At 45.0% G+C, this 25,911-nt stretch overlaps 1 protein-coding gene across 1 annotated transcript; it reads right to left on the bottom strand.

Annotated features, from left to right (window-relative positions):
* Window positions 1-1,304: 1,304 nt before the first annotated feature.
* On the bottom strand, window positions 1,305-25,542 carry pabpc4 (poly(A) binding protein, cytoplasmic 4 (inducible form)). The gene is made up of 15 exons (XM_080784392.1): window positions 24,776-25,542; window positions 19,519-19,712; window positions 18,755-18,870; window positions 15,971-16,110; window positions 14,195-14,289; window positions 13,058-13,195; window positions 12,846-12,941; window positions 12,265-12,534; window positions 10,611-10,701; window positions 9,614-9,706; window positions 8,166-8,296; window positions 6,756-6,846; window positions 5,892-6,022; window positions 4,375-4,485; window positions 1,305-1,884 (listed from the first exon to the last, which is right to left on the bottom strand). Exons 1-14 carry the CDS (start codon window positions 24,969-24,971, stop codon window positions 4,384-4,386), a joined length of 1,884 nt encoding a protein of 627 aa, XP_080640518.1. The 5' UTR covers window positions 24,972-25,542; the 3' UTR covers window positions 1,305-1,884; window positions 4,375-4,383.
* Window positions 25,543-25,911: the final 369 nt, after the last annotated feature.

The raw sequence follows: 25,911 nt of genomic DNA, 5'->3' as shown, positions 1-25,911 counted from the left end.
TCGGCATCCCAGCAGGGAACATAGGCTTTACGCACACCGCGAGGGATGTTGTTCTTGGCGGCGGAAAGCAGCATATTGCAGTACGCTTCGTAGGCATCGTTCAGTTTGTTGGAACACGGGTGTGGTAGAGCAGTGACTGCCTTGTTCACTTGTTTAGTGAAGCCTGCCCAGTTCGCTTTCCGAAAGTTCCACCTCTTGACATCCCTCCCTTGCACAGGCTGGACCAAAGATGGGATGGTGATGAGCGACGGTCGGTGGTGAGACCGGGGAAACATGTCCAGGATGCGTCTTACAGGGAGAGACTGGTTGTTGTGCCATTTTGCGAATGCCAGGTCTGGATTGGTGGTGCTGTTCCATCGTGCAGAGTAGAATGTGCGTGGCTCCTTTGGGTCATATAGGAGTGAAGCATCGACAGTAGAGGCCCAGTCTACCAGGAAGTCACCATCAGCGTTGGAGCTGCTGTAACCCCAGTCTGTATGGTGGCTATTGAAGTCACCAGCGTACACAGCAGGGGCAGGGACATCTGGCAGGGACGAGGGCACCAATCTGCTGGGTGGTGGTTTGTAGATATTGATGATGGTAGTGTCTTGCACTTTCGTGTTAATCCATTCTATCTCTGCGCCCTCTGGAGACTGTCCGGCGGCTGACCAGGCCATGTCTTTGCGGACAAATGTGGCCATGCCATGATGTTTACTGGCGATGTGGCCGGCCAAGGTGTACCCAGGGACCATCAGGATGTTCTTGTTCTCCTGGTGGGTCTCCTGCAGGGTGATCACTGTCACGTTGTTTTTGCTGACTATTTGCTCAAGGATGTTGATCTTGGCAGTGGTGAGACCTTCGACGTTGAGCTGGAGGAGCGCTAGCTCTGGGGCTGTGGTCGGTGAACGTTGTAAAGACATTTGTTTCGCTTAAGGGCATGCAACCTTGCAACTACTCTTTAGCTACTTGCGGGGGAGGCCACGTGGAGGCTGTCTTCGTCTCCCCTCCATCAGGGGCACCTGATGGAGGGGAAAGGAACTGGTCGGAAATAACGTGTTCCTTCCACGCTCCACGTCCGGCCGGGGAAACTCTCCCGCCAGGTGAAAGGAAGCAGCTTGGACTCCTCATGCAAAGAGGGAAGCATGAGGTGAGTCTGCTGCCCTCCCCAGTTTGGCAGAGGAAGTGTAGTGTAGATAATTGACACTGGGTGTTGCAAAAATCCTGGGATAAAAATGTGAGAATTAAAAGAAATAAGCATGCTCTAAAAATGCGGCGTCGCCCATGTGACAATTTAAAACTAAGGACACAAACAAATCAAACAGGTGTTATCTTTGATCATCCCTTTATTGAGAATACCACACATCCATGATAACATGATGGGGTGGAGGAATCCAGCAATTCAAATCAAATCAAACTAAAAATCTTTCAAACAAAAGAAATAAGAGTGAGACTCATTTTCCATAGATAGAAAAAGGGTGTCTCCTTCCTTAGCCACAAAATGAGAGAGAGAGAAGCTGCCCCTCAATTTGCATCATTGCTTTTGGTATTCAGTTTAAAACTATTACAGAACTAAGAAAATTAAGTACTGTAATATTTTCCAAAATGTTCAGGTTAATTGTTTTTTAATTTCTTCTTTTTTTTGTGTGTATTTTGTTGGAGAGGTGACTGGTGACTGGGGCCAAGTGCAGTGTCCCTCTCTCCCCATAGAGGTGACTGGTGACTGGGGACAATGCAGTGTCCCTCTCTCCCCATAGAGGTGACTGGTGACTGGGGACAATGCAGTGTCCCTCTCTCCCCATAGAGGTGACTGGTGACTGGGGACAATGCAGTGTCCCTCTCTCCCCATAGAGGTGACTGGTGACTGGGGACAATGCAGTGCCTTGTCCTTCTCTCCCTGTGCGCCTCCTGAAACAAACAAACAAAACCTTTACTTGACTCCCATAACTGTGAGAGTGTAGTACAGATGGAACCAAATGTGGTTTCATTTGTCATTCAGGGCTATAGCTCTTTATGTGTATCTGGTAATAATAGGTCACATTCTCACCTAATACTTTGGTAGACTCAATGTGTATGGGCGGAGAATTTGGGATTCTTGCATATTTAATTTGCTGCGGTTTGCCTTCACACTGTCATTCGCAGCAGGGGGGACCTTTATCAATGTGTTCCATTCATAAACTAGCCTACACAGTGAAATCTATGGTGATAAAATTACACTCATAACGTGCATGTGTCGTGCCGTCTGGGACCCCCCTCTCTCTCTTTCTCTCTCTCTACGCACGCAGCCGCCACACACTGTTCTTTTGGGCATGGAGGCACAGCGCTGAGCGCACTGATAACTCCCCAGTCCCCACACAGTGAGTGACAGCAGTAGCACTCCATGTTTACGGCACGCACAGACAGACAGACAGACAGAATATTCTGTAGGCTATAATACACTGCAGTGTTTTTATGTGTTTTCTTAAGCAATTGATTAATGTACACGTCCTCATTTCAATCAGGGTTTCAGTCTCCTCATTCGACCACGTCTATCCACAGTAACGGGACATCTTTGCGCTGCGTAAAATATGCCTTCTCCGTCTCCAACTGTGTTCAGCTCCTCACCCGCCACATTGTTTGCTTCATTTCCTTTATTTACTGCGGATTGCATTCACACCTGCACCGAATCGTAATCAAGTGCGATTGGAAGCGAAGCGAAACCCCCGTTTTTGCTCGGAGTAAAATGCGGTTCTTTGATACGCATTAGAATTCGAATGAGCCTTCACACCTGCCAAACAAAGTGCACTTTCTGAAAATGCGCAGCAGGATTCGTTTTAATCGCAGCAAAGCTCTCTGGTGTGAATGTGACCTTAGTGTCCAAAAATATTATCTTTACTAAAATGTCCAGCACTAGCCAGCATGGCGACGAGATGGCCAGGGATCTAGACCGATTCGCTACATTCAGCGTTTTGCTTTGTTCACCTCGCCTCTCAGTCTGGGAGTCTTCCCTATTTGAAAGGGACGGCTTCGATCACACAGGCACAGAGGATTCTGATTGGTACTGTGATCTGCAATCAGCAAATGACGTGCCTATAAAACGCAACGGGTGACGTTCGGAAATTAGGCTCAAGCAGAAGCGTCCCAGGCTGGGAAGAGACGGGGGAAAAGACCGAGCGCTGACTCTAGCGAGTCAGTCTGGATTCCAGGTTAAATAAATCACTCCATATACCTGGGCACCTTCACTTAATGAGGGTTAATATCGGAACACTGATATACTGTATTATTGATTGATTGAACACATGCAAACATGCTTTAATTACTTCAGTCTATATTAGTAGCTTAATGACTAGTATTACACACTTTTATTGTATTTTTGTATGTGCAATGTATTTGTATTTAAGTTCATAAAGTTAACATAAGTAAATAAGTACAACTAAATGCATTAAAAAAAAAATCAAAAATATTACAAATAAAATTAGGATTCAAATAAAAAAAATGCTGAAATAGCAAAACCGCATGCTCAAAACGCGCGTTGAGCTTGTAGATGGGCTATATTTTTGCATTAGTATGGCATTCATTATGGAAAAAGTTCTGCCCGACAGTATGTATATATGCAATGTGGCCCTCTGGAGTGAGCGTGTAGATATAGTGGCCCTCTGGAGTGAGCGTGTAGATATAGTGGCCCTCTGGAGTGAGCGTGTAGATATAGTGGCCCTCTGGAGTGAGCGTGTAGATATAGTGGCCCTCTGGAGTGAGCGTGTAGATATAGTGGCCCTCTGGAGTGAGCGTGTAGATATAGTGGCCCTCTGGAGTGAGCGTGTAAATATAGTGGCCCTCTGGAGTGAGCGTGTAGATATAGTGGCCCTCTGGAGTGAGCGTGTAGATATAGTGGCCCTCTGGAGTGAGCGTGTAGATATAGTGGCCCTCTGGAGTGAGCGTGTAGATATAGTGGCCCTCTGGAGTGAGCGTGTAGATATAGTGGCCCTCTGGAGTGAGCGTGTAGATATAGTGGCCCTCTGGAGTGAGCGTGTAGATATAGTGGCCCTCTGGAGTGAGCGTGTAAATATAGTGGCCCTCTGGAGTGAGCGTGTAGATATAGTGGCCCTCTGGAGTGAGCGTGTAGATATAGTGGCCCTCTGGAGTGAGCGTGTAGATATAGTGGCCCTCTGGAGTGAGCGTGTAGATATAGTGGCCCTCTGGAGTGAGCGTGTAGATATAGTGGCCCTCTGGAGTGAGCGTGTAAATATAGTGGCCCTCTGGAGTGAGCGTGTAGATATAGTGGCCCTCTGGAGTGAGCGTGTAGATATAGTGGCCCTCTGGAGTGAGCGTGTAGATATAGTGGCCCTCTGGAGTGTGTGTGTAGATATAGTGGCCCTCTGGAGTGTGTGTGTGTGTGTGTGTGTAGATAAAGTTACCCACCCTTGCACATCAGGAGGTAGCAGCAGTCGTGGTTGTGGTGACGCCGCTGACCTTCTGCGTGGCGTCCTTCTTAGCCTGATGGGCCTGCAGCACTGCAACCGCCTCCTCCACCTACACAACAACAACACAACCCATTAACACAGTGCTTTTCAATGGTAACAAGACTACTCGCCCCGTTTCTGTTTTCCTCCCAGACTTTTCCCCAGTGAGGGGTGGGAGAGGCTGGACAGCAGACGGCTGGACTTTGACTTTCTCTAACTATAAACTTTCATGAGAGCAGACAGCCTAAGTACAAATATAATTTAAGTCTGTTATTTATAATTTCTGTTCACAGAAGTTGTTGTAGGATATGTGGGGATTATCTGACGAGGTACCATTTGAGGGGGCAAAACCTTACATATACTAAATAATACTAAATTGTTTATAGGGTCAATATAAGTAAAATAATATAGCCTTTCCACAGGAGTATCTTTTTATATTTTTACAAACAGCCAATAGCATATTACAAAGTTATCCCCCTCACTGGGGAAAATTCCGGGAGGAAAAACGGGCAAGCACCGGGGCGAGTAGTCCAGTATTCCTTTTCAATCAGGGGGTTCCACGGCGTTCCACAGCTAAATGGCGGAGAATTGGTAACCAAATGGACCCGCATAGACCTTTAACACTTGAAAACCTTAAACAAAACCAAATGGACCCCGTGGACTGAAGAGTTCAAATATCGTTAGGACATCTTCATTACTAAATGTACAAGAAGTCCACACAATTAGAGAATCCAGAAGAATTGTTATTTTGATCGACATTTGCCTGTTCGATCGACACAGCATGCATGGAATTGTGGACAAAATGGCATTCGACGACAACAAAAGCGTGTCTTTGAGCGCAGAGACTCGTGACGGTGAGCCTATACCTTTGAGCGCAGAGACTCGTGACGGTGAGCCTACACCTTTGAGCACAGAGACTCGTGACGGTGAGCCTATACCTTTGAGCGCAGAGACTCGTGACTGTGAGCCTATACCTTTGAGCGCAGAGACTCGTGACGGTGAGCCTCTACCTTTGAGCGCAGAGACTCGTGACGGTGAGCCTATACCTTTGAGCGCAGAGACTCGTGACGGTGAGCCTATACCTTTGAGCGCAGAGACTCGTGACGGTGAGCCTCTACCTTTGAGCGCAGAGACTCGTGACGGTGAGCCTATACCTTTGAGCGCAGAGACTCGTGACGGTGAGCCTATACCTTTGAGCGCAGAGACTCGTGACGGTGAGCCTCTACCTTTGAGTGCAGAGACTCGTGACGGTGAGCCTATACCTTTGAGCGCAGAGACTCGTGACGGTGAGCCTATACCTTTGAGCGCAGAGACTCGTGACGGTGAGCCTATACCTTTGAGCGCAGAGACTCGTGACGGTGAGCCTATACCTTTGAGCACAGAGACTCGTGGCGGTGAGCCTACACCTTTGAGCGCAGAGACTCGTGACGGTGAGCCTACACCTTTGAGCGCAGAGACTCGTGACGGTGAGCCTACCTTTGAGCGCAGAGACTCGTGGGACTCCAACATGTGCAGGAGCTCAGAGTTGTCGATCTCCAGCAGCATGCCGGTGATCTTCCCCGCCAGGCTGGCGTGCATCGACTGGATCAGAGGAAACAGACGCTCGCCTGTTTGTACGCGCCGCACAAAACCCAAGAGACACACACACGCGTGCATTAAAGCAGGGGAAAACAATCTCATGACTGAAATCTTTGTTGACTTTGTTTCCTATGAATTGAATATGAAGGACCCCCCAATACAAACAAGTCATATAGGCTTTCGTGGGGTTTAAGTCCTCTCAGCAGACCATGCATTGAACTGTATACGTACATTCCTGTGCTATGACGAAAAATGTTCGTCCAGTGACGAAAACTAAATGAAAACCAAGCCATGATGGCTAAAACCAAAACTAAATACGTATAGGGAGGGACTACATATAGTGGAGAAGAGATCCAGTAGAGCTAAAAGACAAGTCATTTTATGCTTGGTTGTGCTCGGGTGCTGTAATCGGACAATAGAAGCTATACAAGCTTGTAGATCGGCTATTTTCAGCATGCAACCAAGTAGCAAGTATAAAATCAGTCATTACCAATTCTACACAAGTCTACACAATTAGAGACTTGATCAATGTTTGCCTGTTGTCTCTCCTATGGCTACCTCATCACCACATCAACACAGCATGAACAAATCCTATCCAACGAGAACAACATTTTCAAAGTTTTGGGTCTGAGTGAGAGGCTAGCTAAATCTCATCAAATGCAGAATAAAGAATGGACCTTTGATGTGAAAAGGGTTGAACACCACTGTCCTAGTGTAATATACGTCCCCTGTAATGTACTGCACTTTGTATAACTCTCTCACCCAGCATCTGTTTCTGCTCCTGCGGAGGCGCGGCAGCCAGCATGGAGGCCGTGAGAGGCTCCTGGCCTTGAACGTGCACGGCTGGCTGAGTCTGGAACGCACAGGAGGAGGGGGGGGAGGAGGGGGAGAGGGAGGGGGAGGGGGAGGATGGGGAGAGGGAGGGGGAGGAGGAGGAGGAGGGGGAGGAGGGCGAGGAGAAAGAGGAGGAAGAGGAGGAGGAGAAGGAGGAGGAGGAGGAGGAAGAGGAGGGGGTGGAGGAGGGCGAGGAAAAACCACGAGAAAAAAAAATTATAATTATGTGACTGTTCTTTAAAAGGGATAGTTCACCTCTAAAATGAGGGCGCTAGCTAGGGATGGAGCTCGATAACTGATACCCTAAAAAATCTGATAACAAGCTTATCGAGTACCCGTTATCGATATGCTTTGGGCTTATCAAGCCTGTTATCAAGCATAGCGTCCCATGACGTCATGTTTAAACAATCAAGACAAGAGGCGATCGAGAAACAAATGTAATCATCCATGCTTGCACAAACATAAAAGTGTATTGATACCTGCAAACCAGCACTGCCCGGGTAAAAAAGAATCCGCTTTTAAAGTGACGGCACACCAGTTAACAGTTTCTTTAATATTATTTGACTGGTAAAAAGGTCAAGTAAACACAAACTTTGTCCTACACAAACATTAAACGCCATTGATAACGAGTGGACAATTGTGAGTGTTCGTGTAAACACAAACATTGCGTAACACAAACATGAATGACAAAAGTGAGGACGCAAATTGTGACTGGCCGGAATGAGATGATGTACGATGATAAGAGCGCCCTTCACTTTCCCCTCATTTTCCCCTCATTTTCTTTTCCCCTATCGATTACTCACCCCCCATGGTGAGTAAATGTCCGCCAAAAGCCAAATATGACGCAAATGTTGTCCCATCACGTCTCATATTTGCCATTGACAATGAAAGGAGAAATTAGGTACTGGTCAAATGTCCGCCAAATATGACATAAATGTGTACTGTACGATGACAAGAGCGCCCCTCTTGTACAAAATTCTACAAAATGTCTTCAAAATCATGATAGTTTTCTGAAAAACCTGTTTCTATATCAGTGGTTCTCAAACCATTTCATGTCAAGGACCCCCAGAATAATATGTAATTGGCCGCTGACGCCCATCTGAAAATATGTTGTTTCAGGGACCCCCACCAGAAGCAAAGATCTGAGTAGAAAACGTTTGCGCTGAAAGAATATATATTCAAAGATTTGCGCCACATTTTTGCGATTTTTGAAAAGTAGCAGACCAGTTCATAGCACGGCACACGGCGCGCTATGAGCTTGTAGATCTGCTATTTTTCAATAGCTAAAGTATATAATGCTTTAAAACACCAAAATGGGTTAAGACATACAGTACATACCTGCTGCAAGGCAATAGGTTGCACCACCTGGGGGTTGGGGTTACGGACGCTGGTGGCATACTTGTAGGGTGGCATGGCCCGGGGGCCCGGGACCCCCATGGAGGGGCGCGGGCCCATGGTCTGGCCAGCACCTAGAGGTCGGGAGGGGATAAGGAGCACATATCATGCTATGATGTCTGGTTGTATATAGCGTGCCTGACTAATAATAATAATAATAATAATAATGCATTTTATTTTGTATTGCACTTTTCATTCACAGGGAATCTCAGAGTGCTACATGGTTAAAACATATAATCAATCATCACAGAAGGTTAAAAACAGGGTTATCGAAAAAGAATCAAGTGCAAAAAAACCGACGACAATTTAACACGAGAAAGCCTTTCCGAAACAGGAACGTTTGCAGGCCTGTTTTAAAAAGAGTCAATAGTCCTGCGGCACTCTCAAGTCCATGGGGAGGCCGTTGCGGAGGCCTCCGCAAAAGGCCCGGTCCCCCCATGGTGCGCAGATTGGTGTCAGGAACTATTACCTCGATCACTTGTCCTCTCTTCTGCTTTGATTCATATTTAGGTAGTAGAGTAGCTTATTTAAATCAGTGGAGAGATATGCTCTCCAGCCAGAATCCAACCGGATTGATTTATATTTAGGTAGTAGAGTAGCTTATTTAAATCAGTGGAGAGATATGCTCTCCAGCCACAATCCAACCGGATTGAGATTGTGTGGGTGATGGATGCACATGTGGTCATCCACCAGGTGGCTTCACTCTTACATCAACCAGCTGATAATCAATGCGATCCCATTTAAAAAAAAAACATAGTTTGCATATGACAAATTGATTTACATGGAAGGAAAAAGTATACTTCACCATAAAGTACTTCAACATTTATAGATTGTAGCTGAATCTCACAGATACCCACATTCACACCGGCAGCGGTATGCCACTTCCACGTTTTAGAGAAAGCGGTGCGGTTCCATGCGTTGTTTATGGTGAGGAGCAACCGCTGCTTTCCCTGCTGCAGCAGGAGCCGGCAAAGCGTGGCCTTGGACCGGCAAAAGCGTGGACCAGGCGTTCAAACGAAGGCGGGTGTTTCAGAGGTTTTGTAAACACCACAGATAGACTGTAGCCTCATTGGTTTCTATACAGACCGTTTTGAAGCCACCCGAGTACACTTCATTCAAATGTATTCAATGCTTTCACATCCGTGGACACTCCAATCGGCCCCGAGACTACCGCCATGCGGTCCCGGGAACGGTTGGGTGAGCCGGGAACGGTTTCGCAGGATTCCCACTACCACGACATCTGCCAACGCACTCGGGACCAGATGGTCCCGAGTGCGCACGCCGGGACCATAGCGTGAATCTGCCCTTAGAGGGAAACCAGAGCGGTAGAAATCAACACTGCTGCTGCCGTGAATTCAGCATTCGAGTGGGAAACTGCCACAGATACACACCTCTTGGGCCCTGTGATGTGCTGTTGGGAGCCATGTGTCTCATGTTGGCGCGTGGACCCGGCTGGCGTAAGGAGTTTGCCATGCCCTGGAATCCTTGGGAGCAGCGGCGTGATTTCAGAAAGACATGGGGTGTGGCAAAAAAAAAAAAAACGTTACAATAGCAATAATACAATAAGATTTCTAACAGAGCAAAAGTTGTGGATCTGCAAGCTCTCAATGTGTCACGTGGCGAGCTAGATCAATATTTCACTATTTTGTTTGAGGGCAAATACAGAAAATGTTTGAAAATGTTCGCCTATCATGACATTCTCAAAATAGGGATGCCACGTTGAACGTGGTTCATAAATGGGTTGTTGCACACGTATATAAAATGCTCTAAATTAAAACACACATGAACAGCGCGCTGTGAGCTTTGTACACGCTATAGTATTTCCGCACGATGTAGTATAAATAGGGCTTCAGAGGGCATTAAAATACCATATAATATTATACAATACAGTGGTTCTCAACCAGTGGTCCGGGGACCACCGGTAGTCCCTGAGGGGGTTCCAGGTGGTCCCCAGCTAAATGACGGAGAGTTGGTAACCAAATGGACCCTTATTAGATCTTTAACTCTTGAGTGTAAAATGAAACCAATGGACACATTAATTTTATGCTCTCAAGAGTATAAATTGTTAAACATATGCATTACTTACTTTACAAGAAGTCTACACATTTAGAGACTTGTTATTTTGATCAACGTTTGCCTGGTACCTCTCCTAATGGTACCAACATCAATACAGCATGAAGAATATTGTGGACAAAATCTTACGCAACGAAAAAAAAGGTTGTGGATCTGAGAGGCTAAAATCCCATCAAATGGTGTTTCCGTGGCTCAAGCGCGAATAAATAATGGACCTTGATATGAAAAGTGTTGAAAACCACTGGTTTAGAACACATCACACATTGGTTTATGTCAAAGAGAGATTCTTTTCAAAAGTCACATGATCTCACTGACCTTGACCCCTCCCACCTTGCTGCTGCCAACGAGGGTTGGGCCTCATCTGGGCCATCTGATTGGGTGCATAGTAAGTGGTTCTGTTCTGGGCCTGGGGGACAAAAAATAATCACAATATTGTGATTTTTATTAGAATCATACTTTCATTTCAGCACCTATATGCGAGACCTGCGTTGTCTCTTTATATGTTTTACCTTTTTAACACACACACACACACACACACACACACACACACACACACACACACACACACACACACACAAACTCACAAACTCGCACACTTTAACAATGTCTTTCCGTTTGTTGCTGACAGTGTTTTGTTTCTTAGGTTTTCTTTTTTCAGTTGAGCTGCAAAGCCATCATAATGAGGCTGACTGCATATTGTCAGTCAGCCCACCGGAGGGTGCTGCTCACGTTTGCATTTTGCACATCTGTGCCTTGTTCTCAATGCCTTGTTTTATGTCTCATTGTCTCCCACTAAAAGCCGACAGGACAATGTGGTGCTTGTGCATAACCGTATGCTAGTAGAGGAGGGCGGGAGGTTATAATGTTCCAATACTAGTTAGTAGCTGCGAGAGTGAGGTCTAGCCAACACCAACTCGGGATTCCTGGATCGCTGCCCTCCACAAATTCCTATCCAACATCAGGTTCTTGAGCTCTGCAGTGTTGTCAGCCAAGCTGTCGCGCCGCAGCACGTCTACATTAGGTGGTACGCTTCTTTCCCCTCCTGGCCTTGCCCTGGTTTGGCTCCCATAGGGTCAATTTACTTGCCTCAAGTTATGGGTGCCTGACGCAGTGCCCTGCCAGTCTCATCCTTCTCTTTCGGCCCCATACATCAGTACTGACTACACAGTAGCTATGAACAGCCGCCTCTTCGGGTATTCTCCCATGTCTACTACGCGTCTCCATTACTCTCCTCATCTGATCTCTCTTTAGAAGCGTTAATATTCCAAACGAGATGCTTGGTTAAGTCAGAAAGGAGGACAGATAAAACATCGCCGTTCTGATCAAAGCCATGCAGAGCGCCGTAGATTTGGAGAGAATAGACCGTAGGCCGTAAACAAGGAAGTGAACGGCTGAGCACATGGGCAAAACATGTCAGAGAGCGCTGCACAAGGCGTTCCCTAGCAACGGCCCTGTCCTGTGGGAACGTCTTGGGCACTAAACCTGTTAACAGCATGTGTGCCCAAGACGTCCACAGACATCCTGGGAATTACCCGTATGTGGTACCCAACACGTCTGTGGACGTCTTTGCAAAACAATAAAATAATATTTTTTATTTTTATTTTGGTTTTCATTAAAAAAAAAAAAGATGTGTTGTGTGGGCACAAAATGTGTTTTAAAAGACTATACCTGATTTGGACAATTACAATAAATAATTATTTTATATACAGTATATATATATATATATATATTTTTTTTTATGTATTTTTATAATTAAAAAAATACCCTTTGCCCCTCCAGGGCAAAACCAGGAGGGGAAAGAAGCGTACCACGTAATGTAGACGTGCTGCGGCGCGACAGCTTGGCTGACAACACTGCAGAGCTCAAGAACCTGATGTTGGACAGGAAATCCAGGAATCCCGAGTTGGTGTTGGCTAGACCTCACTCTCGCAGCAGCAAACAACATCCTTTTAACAACACGCACACGCACCTGTGGCACAGCGGGCATGAAGTAGCCGCTGGCGGGCTGGAACTGGTTGATGATGGCGTTGGCGGGCATGGCCCTCATGCCGGCGATGCGCTGCATGTACTGGTTGGTGAGGTGGGCCTTGCGCTCCTCCTTGCGCTGCGCCAGCGCCACGTAGAGCGGCTTGGAGCCCACGATGCGGCCGTTCATCTCCGTCACCGCCTTGGTGGCCTCCTCCGGGGACGAGAAACACACGAAGCCGAAGCCCTTGGAGCGACCCTCCTCCAGCATCACCTAGAAGAGATTGATTGATTGAGTGAATACTTTATTAACAGTTTGCCAAAAAAGCACAGACGGTAGAGTTAAATGTGAGCTTGTAGAGATAAATATGTTTGCCTATTTATCGAGGGCGCCCCTCACTTCACACGGGTGTGATTATTTATGTAATATTAGACCCCCTGCAGTTTGGAAACCACTGCATTAGAGCATGCAGGCCTTTAGGCTCTTCTCTGCACCAGGATTACTGTGGTCAAGGTAGCCTAAGGCTTGTGATTTCTAGAATGCCCGATATGGCGACATGCTGGAGTTATGATGTCATTACACACCTTAGCACTTGTAATGGACCCAAACGGAGAGAACTCCTTGCGCAGTTTCTCATCGTCTATGGTGTCGTCCAGGTTCTTGATGTAAAGATTAACTCCCTGAGAGAAAAAAAGAAACCCCAGACATGGGTCGTGATTTGCACTCAATAACACCTCTCATGTTTAAAAAAAAAAACACCAAAACAAACAACGATGTATTCCTGCAGCCTGCCGACCTGGTAGCGACTGATTCTCTCCTGTTTGAGCAGCTCAAACTTTCTCTTCAGCTCCGCCTGGCGTTCCATCTTCTTCTGAGCGCGGCCAACGAACACGGTCTTACCGTTGAGCTCCGTGCCGTGCATGTCTTCCACAGCCTGCGGGTGGGAACATAACAACACGCTGGAATTAGGGCTAGTATAAAGAATCGATCATTTCAGTAGCAAGAGCATCAAAATGTCTTCTAAATCTAGTCGACCAGGCCTGCAGTATTAGGCTATGCACTGGACACATTTGCATGACATTATTTAAAGATGGAGTGCCGTGATTCTCCTAAAACATGATCATGTTATTGTTATATAAGGAGGTATAATTTTTTCAAAAAAGTGTACAGTATTAGTTAAAGTGTTGTTTGTATGTGGACACGCCCACCAGTTCATTAAGTATGCCTGGATTGCCTGGTGGGTGGTGATGGGTGGTGATCCACCTGAACTGAAGCCGCACCCACAGCTGTAGTTGTATGATAAAGGGGGAGGGGTTAGGGGAGGGGCTGAATATGTGATGTCACTATATTGCTGTTTATTTCATTGGCCCGTTTGACTGTCAAGGGTGCAGCCTCCAGGAAGAAACCCTAAATACAAAGGGAATACATCATTGCACATAAAAACGACTCCAGGGTGTCTAATGAAGTACTGTCACCTCATAGACACATGAAAAACTGGAAAAATGGTGGCACTCCATCTTTAAATGAACTAGAAATATGAGAAAATGACAGAGGGAGAAATCAACTTTTAACGACCACCTGACAGGAGTTTTCATGTTGCACGGTAAGACTACGCTCATTAGTATTATTGCCATCACCTGGGTGGGTGAGTCGTGTAACTTTTTCGACGTTAAGCCGTGTATATCTTCAACAACACAGCCATGGAAAATAACATTGACAGGGTGGGATTTAGCGAAGGGCTAATTAGAAACTTTTAACGGGCCGGCGTGAAACATTTTGGGCAGAGGTTTTTGCATGCAAAGTTTCATGCCGATCGGAACCTACCGACAGACAAGGGGGCGAAAAGCCGAAAACAAAGTCTCGGCCACGCCTTCAGCCTGACGGAGACAAACTAATATGCATGACTCCGTTGCAGCTGTTGCACATTAATTACCTTGTTGGCGTCTTCGTGTTTCTCGTAACTCACAAATCCAAAGCCTCTGGATTTGCCAGTGGGGTCTGTCATCACCTTCACGCTGAGGGTTTTACCTGCAGACGTCACAGAGGAACAGCGTTTCACAACGTTTTTTTCACAGACAAAAACGAAATGGAAACGTAAACGAAAACTAACCTATGATGACTAAACTAAGACTAAATCTATTGACAATTTTGTCAACAAATAAAAAAACTAGACTAAAATGTTAGGAAGGGACTAGTGGATAAGAGATCCAGTATTACTAAGTATTAGTAAGTATAAGTAATTTTACTCTTGGTTGCATGTTGAAAATGGCTGTCGCGCTGCGACGCGTTGTGAGCATGTAGATCGGCTATTTTCAACAAATGTAAAATTACAACGGCATCGAGGCCCGCCAAAATACATTTTAGTCGACTAAATCAACTGTAGATGTAGTCGACTAAAATCTAAAATGTGTAAAACTAAATGCAAACTATTCAAAAGACTATGATTATGATTTTGACTACAGTATATGCTGTCAAAATCAACACCGTTGGTAGTTACAGCCCTACTGTCCACAGAACAACCTCCCAAAAAGGAACTGGCATTCCTTCACATCTTCACTTGCATCCAACTGATATAATTACTGTTATATCTGTTATAATTACTGCTTATATGTTTTTTTGTTTCTCAATATTCCGATCATTGCAGTGTTTGTTCACTAACAGGAGTCTGTCTCTCCATCTTTTTACAGTCAACGGAAAATGCATTTTCAAGTCGGGATACCACTTTTATCCAATCAGGAGAGAGAACTTATACAGGTTGCTGGATAAACAAGTAGGGGTGCACGGTTATGAATCATTTGCAGGGACATATATCTGCCGATTCCAATATTATACAGAGGAACCACAATGGTTCAGTGAGAATAATCTGTGTTATATTGAGACCAATCCGATACCGATATGGTATTTTTATGGCCGATTCTGATTACACTACAGATTATATCGATGAACGAGTGAAATTGGAAGTGATGTCACAAAGAAACGAGCAGAAAAAACAGGATCTGGAACTCTATGAAGTTGAACCTGATAAAATGCTTGATCTCTCGATCTTGATTGGATCAAATTGGCAACCCATTTATTTTCTCTTTCAAGAGCTGTTGAGACGGGGAGGGAGACCCCTGCTATTGGATGAACAATGATTAGAATTTGAACATAGCACTTTAACCTTGTCCACAAAAGCCTTTCCGTTCTAACAAAACAATGTCACTTACATGGCTTTGAGCAGAACGCACTGCTTAAAATGTCCACTAAGTGTCACTATTAGAGCACAGAGAGCGTTGAGTAGACCAGTGGTTCCCAAAGTGGGGTCCGGGGACCCCCAGGGGTCCTTGAGGGAGTTCCAGGGGGTCCCAGGCTAAATGGCCTTCGTAATGGCAGATTTTACACTTGCCTGAAAATAGCCGATCTACAAGCTCACAGCTGCTATTTTTCAGCATGCAACCAAGTTAAGACCTGGATACTGAATCTCTTGTCCACCAGTCCCTTCCTTACATTTTAGTGTAGTTTTTATTTGTTGATATTTAGTCTCAGTTTTAGTCATCATGGCTTAGTTTTCATTTCGTTTCCATTTTGTTTTTGTCAGTGAAAAAAGGTAGTCGACGGACATTTCTCGCCCTAGTATTAGTCGACGAAATCAACACTGGCATGCAACCGTATCGGTGCTGCGAATGATGGTGAAAAGTAACGCGGGTGCAAAAATGTTCCTTCAATTTACCGTATTTGTCGAAGAGCTCCTTCAGCCTCTCGTCGTTCATGTCATCGCCAAAGTTCTTGATGTAGACGTTGGTGAACTCCTTGGCCTTCATCCCCAGCTCCGCCTCGCGCTCCTTGCGAGATTTGAAACGACCCACGAACCTGAAGACGAAAAAGGGCAAGAGAGGCAAACGCACATTCTCACAAAAACAGAATCATAAAGACAAAAAAAACAGTCTGGGAGCAACACAACAAGAGCACGATGACCCCAGAACTCATCTCTCTTGACTTCCGTCTAGCTTTAAACCAGGCATTCCGATGCGGCGGGTAGGTGTTCACCACACTGACACAGAGGGAGACCTGACCACGCCACACCGCTTTACAACATGTGCTTCCATTCCGTTTGCGAAAAAATAAAAATAAAACGAAATAAAAAAACAAATAAGGACAAACAACATTCACGAGACATTCACAGCCACAACTCTGTACGAGACTGCAGGATAATTAAAAAAAGAAAGAAAAAGAAAACGATGAACGACGACCACGTAGCTGTTGTTAATAAGAATAAATATCACCAGAGGCAGGCAAATAAGTAGGCATGCTATACACAGAGAGAGAGAGAGAGAGAGAGAGAGCACAGTGAGTGGCGACCATCTTAATAGTTCCTGGTCCAAGACTTGGTGAGGAGGAGGTTGATGGGAAGGGGATGAAGGGAAAGAGGCCCGCAGGACAAAGGAAAGCTGAGGACGACCAAATGGTCTTTATATACCTTGCTACGACGACCTCTCCCACTCCGCCATCCAGTATGCATCCCTGCTTTCCATCTGTCACTAAAACACACAAGCTTGGTTATACACACACACACACACACACACACTCTGAGGCAGGCGAACCGGCATGGTGGTGGACAGATGGACACACACACACACAAAAAAACAACACATCTGATAGGGGGGAAAAAAAGATACAAGGAGGTGTCTGTCTTTTGCAGGGGTCATCGCCAAGCTGGACTGTATGGTGGAGACTTTTGTCACTATATAAAAAAAGAAATCCACAGACATACATGCCTAAAGAGCTACAGGCCTGAATGACCATAACAGATCTGAAACTCTGAGAGGGCTCAAATGACGGGTCAATTTGGGTCCATTGGTACGCTCTCGGAGTTAAGGGGGTCCTTGCTAATATAACCTTTGAGAACCACTAGTACTAGTGGACTGCTGGGAGTAGTCGTAGTAAATCATATTCTGAAGGAAACCTGGATACTCGACATTCAATGATTGGGTATTATGATGCAAGATAAGAACATTATAATGGTGTGTAAAAAATAAGAACAAAAATTTGTTTTTGCCACGAATACATTTGTCCGTGTACGTCAATATCGATGACCCCTGCTCTTTTGTTGTTATGCCCGTTCACGTTCAACTTTGTTTCAACTTTTATTTCATTTTTCAAAGCTGCTCAAAGTACGAACTCTTGCTGGTTAGTTGTATTATTCACACACACACACACACACACACACACACACACACACACACACACACACACACACACACACACACACACACACACACACACACACACACACACACACACACACACACACACACACACACACACACACACACACACACACACACACACACACACACACACACACACACACACACACACACACACACACACACACACACACACACACACACACACACACACACACACACACACACACAAAAAAAAACCTTATCATTCAAAAACAATGCAAGACTCACAATAAGGTATGACAACAGAGGAACAAGCTACAGTACATATAGACATTAGACTGTTTTCTAACCACATCTCATGTCAGTCTGACGGAAACACATACGGCACTTCAGGCGTCTTCGCCATAAAGCCAAAGTTGTACTCCATTACTACTTACTTTACTATTAATATAGTGCCATAGTGTGACGGTGTCACCTGCCAACAGGGAATTGATGTTCACGCTAGTTATTGTTGGCAAGCAACGCCTTCGCATGATTGCATAATTTAAAGGTCATGCGTTGTCTTTGTAGTTGATAATCTTAGAGTCCATACATTGACATGTCATGTGGTTATATGCACCTTGAGGGGAAACTCCACCACTCCTTGTTTTTCTCGTCTATTTATTTATGTGTTTATTACATTTTCTTTTACCAGCGATAGTTAGGACCAGACGCTGAAACAAAGGATGACACTTTTAACCACTTGAACCCCAGTATCCAGATTCTGGACAATTCGGCAAAAAACATCCATTCCACAAACACACAACGTGCGCTTGTAGATCAGCTCTTTATTTTTTTGCCGGAGAGATTTGAAGAAACAGCACACGGGTTTACAGTGCAACTGAGGTCCGTGTTACTAAGATTAGAGAGTCTAAGTGGTTAACCCATTTTAGGCGGGAACCCCTTTTGGTGTTAGCATTGTGCTATGCTTTAGCTATTGAAAGATAGCAGATCTACAAGCTCATAGTGCGCGCCACCGAGTGGTGCGCTACGAGCTTGTAGGTCTGCTATTTTTGAAAATATTTTGAATTTTTTTTTGAAAAAACGACTGACATAGAAACATACATACAGGAGCTTTTTCAGAAAACTGTCGGGATGTAGAAGACATGTTTTTAATCTGATCTCGGGTCAGAATGAAAACTGTCAGGATGTAGAAGACATTTTTCTAATCTGATCTCAGGTCAGAATGGGGTTAAAACGGACACTCTGAGAGTTAAAACAATGGAAGGCTCGAGGAGCACTCCCGAAACCGCTCCCCCGGCTGATTGGGATGATTGGATACTCACACCTTGCGGTCGTTCAGAAGCATGCCGTTCATCTTCTCGATGGCGCGGTCGGCCGCGTCCTGGGTCTCAAAGTGAACAAACGCGTAGCCCTTGGAGCCATTTTCATCGCAGACCACCTGGAGCCGGAGAGAGGACGAGACTGACGTCACTAACACACGAGGATAACGAGGAGCATACTGCCATATACGGTAGTTCCTTCACGAAGAGCCAATGATGGAATCTCCTCTATGGCAGTGGTTCCCAAAGTGGGGTCCGGGAGACACCTAGAGGTCCTTGAGAGAGTTCCAGGGGGTCCCCAGCAAAATGATAGTTTGGAACCAAATGTACCCTGTGTGGGTCTGTAACTCTGAGAGTGTACAAATGGAACCAAATGGACCCGTTAGGGTCAACCAGTGAAATTACACTGGTTGAGAAAGCTAGAGCCGTGAAAGTCTTCTCTTATGGGGGTCCTTGACATATATTTTCTAATGGGGGGCTAATGAGTGTCAATTTGGGGGTCCTTTAAAATAAACCAACGTTTCTACAAACAGGTTGCCTTCTCCAGGGTACGAAGGCAACCTGTTTGTCGAAACGTTGGTAAAAAAAACATCAAATGACGTCACATTGTAGGCTCTACAGAGCCGAACCGACTTTTATCCGGCTCTAAAACAGGAGTATGAATCGTACCTTAGGGTTGCCACAGCAGCGCCCACTTTGAGAAACCCCGTGTGGACCTGTAGTGTTCGTGGCCCCTCAGTGACCGCTGTGCGTTTCGGTGGTCGTACCTTGCAGGAGAGGATGTTCCCGAAGGCGGAGAAGGTGTCGTAGAGAGCCTTGTTGTCGATGGACTTGTCCAGGTTCTTGATGAACACGTTTCCCACCCCGGACTTCCGGAGGGAGGGGTCTCTCTGGGACCACATGATCCTGATCGGCTTCCCTTTCACCACGTCAAAGTTCATGGTGTCCAGGGCTCTTTCCGCTGGGGAAAAAGTACTCGCGTGTTTTAATTAAGTAAAATAATCAACGTAGAAGATAGTCTGTTACGTTAAAGGTATATTCAGTGATTTCACTTAATTCAAATATCACTTATTTTTTTGTTTTGTTGTGATAATCCTCACACATAAAAGTGTGCTGACCATATAAGGAGTTCCTCCCTGTCCCCAGTTAACCCCTGGGGTTTTTTGACTCTCTGTCCTGATTGGACGAAAGGCTTTGGGTCCCAGCCAAAAACGAAACCTACGAAAAGTAAACGTCTGGAATAAAAAATGTACACAAGTAAGTCACAGAGGTAAGGACGGGTGTCGACGAAGACTTAGTTGCAGATGACAGTGCACTGACAGAGATACTTAGTTACCAAAATGTATCTCTATCAGTGATATGCACACTCATGGCCTATGCATTGCACACTTTTATACCCACCAACATATTAATTGCAACAACTTAATGCGTGTACTAACGTGCTCAATGAGGTTAAAACTATAGCAGATGTTTGGCAACAGTCAGTACAATGCAAGTACTGACTGTGCAGGGGAGGAGGTTGTAGTATAGCGCTGATCTAGACCTGCTCTTCTGAGAAATGTGTGTCCTTCTGTGTCATCGGCTAGGACCACTGCTGGTTGACAGCAATGTATTGCTCAAAATGCAACTCATCTTCTGCCAAATGCTGTTTAAGTTTTATTAGCTCAACGGTAGACATTCACCACGTTCGAAAACCCGGGTAGGATATGAAAGTTATGGATTTTTAAGGCAGTTTTTAAAAGCCCCAAATGTCTTCTTTTCTACAGATCTCACAGCGCATCGCATCTTGACGATTTGTGAGCTACTTTTGAAATAGAAAATTTAGAACCTTTTTTGGTGTTTTAAACATTGTTATAATTTAGCTATTGAAAAATGGCAGATCTACAAGCTCATAGCGTACCACCGACTCACGAGTGGCGCGTTACGAGCTTGTAGGTCTGCTTTTTTTTTTTTTTTTACGTGAAAATGTGGCGCAAATCCTGACAGAAAACTGTCAGGATTTAGAAGACATTTTAAAAAATATCCACGTGGGTTAATCTTTTCGACATCCCCAAAATAGAATTGCCAGGGTTTAGGGTGGTTAAACTAGTCACCAGTGATCAAACTAATGAAATCATACCACAGCTTCTTCTATGATTTTTAACTAAAACATTCAGACTGTGGTGTGGCGTCCTCCTGGCAGACTATCTGAGAAGATGAAAGCTGCAGTGGAATGTCACACAAGAGACTCGGTGCTCTTGTGTATGGCGGGCATGCCGGTGAATCCCAATTTCGGGCCCTTATTGAGAGACACGTGGGACTGGGTATAGAGTAAAACACGGTATGGCAGGAGACTGCATTCGGCACGGAGCAGCTGTGTCAGTGTCGGGGCAGCTGCGCAGGGGGGCGAGCACATGGTCCTCTCACTCAACTCAGGGCACCCACCATGATGGATGGGCTGCAGTATGCTGCCCAGCCAGGCCTTACAAAGGCTGGACAAAGCTTTGGGGATATGTGGCAGGCTATACTGGATATACATTGGATAGACAAAATGAATTGACACTATATATATGTGTCGGAAACTTTTTGTCTAAGATATACAACACTAGTGATCCATATACAGTAGTAGGCTACTAACTTAGCAATTCTCTTCCAAGCCCAGTTTAGTTTGATTATTTTTTGTAACAACACACTACTTTATCAAGTCCTGTGTGTGTGTGTGTGTCTCTCTCTCTCTTTACACTGTATGGCGCGCTCTCTCTCTCTTTCTCTCTCTCTGTCCATCTGGGCACGAATGCCAACTAGTGAGCGTCCTTTTGTTCGATTACTCCACAGTGACACACACACACACACACACACACACACACACACACACACACACACACACACACACACACACACACACACACACACACACACACACACACACACACACACACACACACACACACACACACACACACACACACACACACACACACACACACACACACACACACACACACACACACACACACACACACACACACACACACACACACACACACACACACACACACACACACACACACACACACACACACACAGGGCTTTCCAGCTAAAAATGTCTGGTAAACAAAACGGAGCTGCCTTGTGTCTGCTGGCATCAGCAGTTTGCCTGCAATTGTACTTTTCACAACCCATGTGCTCCAGAGAAGGTGCGTGTGATGACAGTCAAACATGTGGGCCTGGCTCTGGAAGGTTCTGACTATATAGGGCTTCCTGATTTAAGATTGATTCAAGAAAATACAACAAAGATCACAGACAGACTTTCAACTAGCCAACACAATGACGACGGTTCTGAGTTATAGCATCATGTTAAACTCTCGTTTCGTCATGTAGAAGAAGTCAGAACCAAGTTATGGATCACGGCAAAGCGCATGCCAAACCCCCTGATGATAACCAAACCATGCCTGTCATCTAGACTTTTATTAAGACTTCAAATGTTTAGATACTATATAATTAGTAAATGCACAGGCAAACTTTGGGCTGCCTGAAAGAGGATCTATATTTAGAGAGGGGTCCTAGTGTCATGTGAGAGGTATGTGCTGGCATGGACTCACTGTGAGCTGCGTGAGCATGCACTGCCATTGATGTAGTGGAGAGAGACACGTTCAACACAAATCACCACATCTTACAAAATCATGTTTACAGTTATATATGGCACCATTTGAATCCAAAATAAATGATAATAAACCTGCTGGGACAATAGTCGCTTGTCTATATAGGTATGAAAACTTGGAGGCCTCACATCAACTAGTACTCGTAGACACAAATCAGTTTTAGCTGAGTACAGAACGGATACAACTTATGGAACAACTATCTACCGGTATACACGTCTAGCTCTGTTCCATAGCTCTAACGCAACGCATTGGAGCTATGGACCAGACTCCACGTCTATAGTTTGTTCTAGACTTGTAGACTATAAATACGCGTTTTCACTTCAGCTTAGCAATGCTCTATAACCGCACGATATAGCTTCATGTAACACCCAATGAAATCGCTACCATCCCCCCCATGTCTGTACCTCTAAAAAACTGCCAACAAATGGTCTCTCTTTGGTTTCCTCTGTCTCTTGTTACCCTCACCCTATACCACCACTCTGGAATGGATGCACGTCAGTTGTAACCCAGTCATTGCCGCAGGTTTTGCTAACGGGGCTCGAGTACAGATGAGACGTGACAGGTGTTTAATGTTGATACAACAGCTACAAAACCCCACGCTGTGTAAACTGTTTTGGAGGGGTGGTGGTGGTTGACAGACTCCGCAGATAAGGCGCTCGCCCATTGTTGCTCAATGCTTTGATACGGCATGGTCCCCCGAAACAGAGAAAACACCCGTCTTCTACTAATAGCACTGACATAACAAAACATTCGTCTTCGAGTGCAATGTATAGGGCTATAGTGGGCAATATGGACGAAATCAAATTATATCATGATATTTGATGATTTCTCGACCAAATACCTTGATATCGATATTGTACTAAGTCAGTTTTTTTTGGGCTTGTGGATCGGCTATTCTCGTTATTTCTGAAAATGAAGTACCTGTATAAAAATAGGGCTTATACTTATGTCATATCACAATATTACGATATGCAAAATCCCAGACTATGTGACTAGTACTCTCATATCACAACAGCGTTGTATTAGCGTAATATTAGCCCTAGTGCGTTGTTTTGTTTGCATATAGTTCATGACCCCGTGTAGGATTTCATTGACGTCTACCAACAAGTTATGTTGAATCGATCAACATTACACTCACATCTGAGAATAGATGGATGGATACCACGGCAGTTAAGACCTGTGTCAGTGCAGCTGTGTGTCTGTGTAGTACTGTAATTAACAAGCAGACAAGTAATTACGTACATTGTAGAACATTAAACAAACTGAACGATGATGGCGCTCATTTAGTTTCGTGATCTGATTCAAACGCAAGGTTGAGAGTTAACTAAACAAAGCATGTTATCGTTGCATTAGACACGCACGTACGGTCACGCCAGGGTGACAAACACAAGCGCTATTGTTCAGCTGTGCCTGTTACTGTGTGTGTACCTGTAGTTGTACTGTAGGCCTACAGCAGCAAGGGGAATTAATTTCACTACAGAATTATCCCTCAGTGGCCCTTTAAATAGGAGCAGAAATGGGTCATTTTGGGTTAGCCTGCCTGACAGGAAACTGCTATACAAGTTGAACTGCACACACAACAACCGCAGTGTTACTGTGAGGTGACAAACATGGTAGGCCTATACATATTAAGAGGACATGGTTTTCAACACAATGTCAAGCATACATGTCAAACTAAACTGCGCTGTGTGTGTGTGCTCATCATCCTAGCATTATACTGCAGCATGCAGGAACTGGGACATGCACTTGTATATGGGTCAAATGGTTACTCTAAAAAAAAAAAAAGACAATTGTCATGCTTCATTCTCTGGCTATAATGCATCCATGTCTCAAAGTAGCTAGTCTCAAACGTGGCTTAACGAGAGAAGTAAAAAAAAAAAAAAAGATATTTGTAAAATTGTGAAACAATGCAGAACTCTTTAGTGCACTTTAAATGGCAATCATCGACTTTCCTTCACCATGCATTTTCTAACGTGACATCACATCAGTGGCATTTACAGTGAAGTGAACATGCACGTCCAACCATGTACGTGACCCACACACACACACACACACACACACACAGCCAGTCAGCCACAGCCACTTGATTTGAACGTTGCATAAATTAGCATTAATTTGATAACAATTAACGAGGCAATACATTCAACTCTGCTCAAGGTGACTAGGTGAGCAGGCTATTATGCTGTGTCAAATCAGTGCCAAACCAAAACACGTAATGCAGCAGCTGTATTCCAGCTGCTATTCAGTTTACTAGCCCCTACTGTATAATCCGTGCCACTGACTTCATATCTAGGCTGCATACAAACACAGATACTTGAATAGTTATCAATGTGTGCATGTTGTGTGCATGTTCTTGTGTGTTGTGTTGTTATTCCTTCCTTACCGTCAGCGGGCTGGGAGAAGTTCACATAAGCATATCCGAGAGAGCGCCGGGTGATCATGTCCCGACACACTCGAATGGACAGCACCGGTCCGGCTGGGCTGAATTTCTCATACAGCATAGCCTCCGTGATGTCTGGGTGCAGGTCGCCAACGTATAGAGAAGCCATCGGATAACTCCCCGCTGTGGCCGTGTTCATAACTCGGGGACTTCACTATTTAGTAGAAACGCGCCGCTCGTTCTCCTCCCCTCAAAAAAAAAAAAAAAAAAAGCCAGCCAGAGAAACGGCGATTATTCCACAATCCAAAAATCCGTGCGTAATAAGTGTGACCGTTCCTAAACGGCCGGTGAACGGATCCGATCGCCGATCTGTAGAGGTTTTCCACGCGTTTTGTTGAATTAAGAATGAAAAGAATGACAAGCCTGCAGAGAGAAAAAGATATAGCCTACGGCTACGGGATAATTTGGCGTATATGCTGAAGGGTTTCTTGCCTTTACAAAGTAGAGTAGGCTAGTAGACGCCAATTAACTTCGGTTAAAATCCCGAGGCCTCCTGTTCCTTGTTTAGTTGTTTTTGTTTTAAAATTAGATTTTACAATTTTTTTTACATTTGTATTTTTTTTTTTTAATATTACGGTACTTATTTTTATGAAGATTTTTTGGAGATTTTATATTTTTTTATGATTTTTTTTTTTCTTAAGTTTTTCAAGAACGGTGAGTTAAGACACTCACGGTTGTTTTGTGACCGGGGAAAGAGACTGCGCGAGAAAGGCATGGGCACTTTATAGTGAGAGAGAGAGAGAGAGAGAGAGAGCGGTGCGCAGAGGAAACACATGCAGGGTCAAACTTGGGTAGGGGAGAGGAAAAAACCACACACACACGCACTGACACACGCACAGAGCGTGCAGTTTTAAAAGGGAGAGCGCACATTACCGTCACAACTACCCTGACCAGCTCCCCACAGCGACATCTGGGTGGTGGGACAGTAGTAGGTAGGCTACAGTAGCCATACATCTATAAAAAATAAATAAATCACACCCGTGTGAAGTGAGGGGCGCCCTTATCATACTTCATTGTACTGCAATTCTGAAAACGTATATTTTAAAAACAGGCTTAAGGACGCAAATTGTGATTGGCCA

Source organism: Protomyctophum bolini, assembly GCF_963924005.1.
Source record: "Protomyctophum bolini genome assembly, chromosome: 15".
NCBI classification, from domain to species: domain Eukaryota; kingdom Metazoa; phylum Chordata; class Actinopteri; order Myctophiformes; family Myctophidae; genus Protomyctophum; species Protomyctophum bolini.
This window is presented reverse-complemented; position numbering and strand designations above follow the sequence as displayed.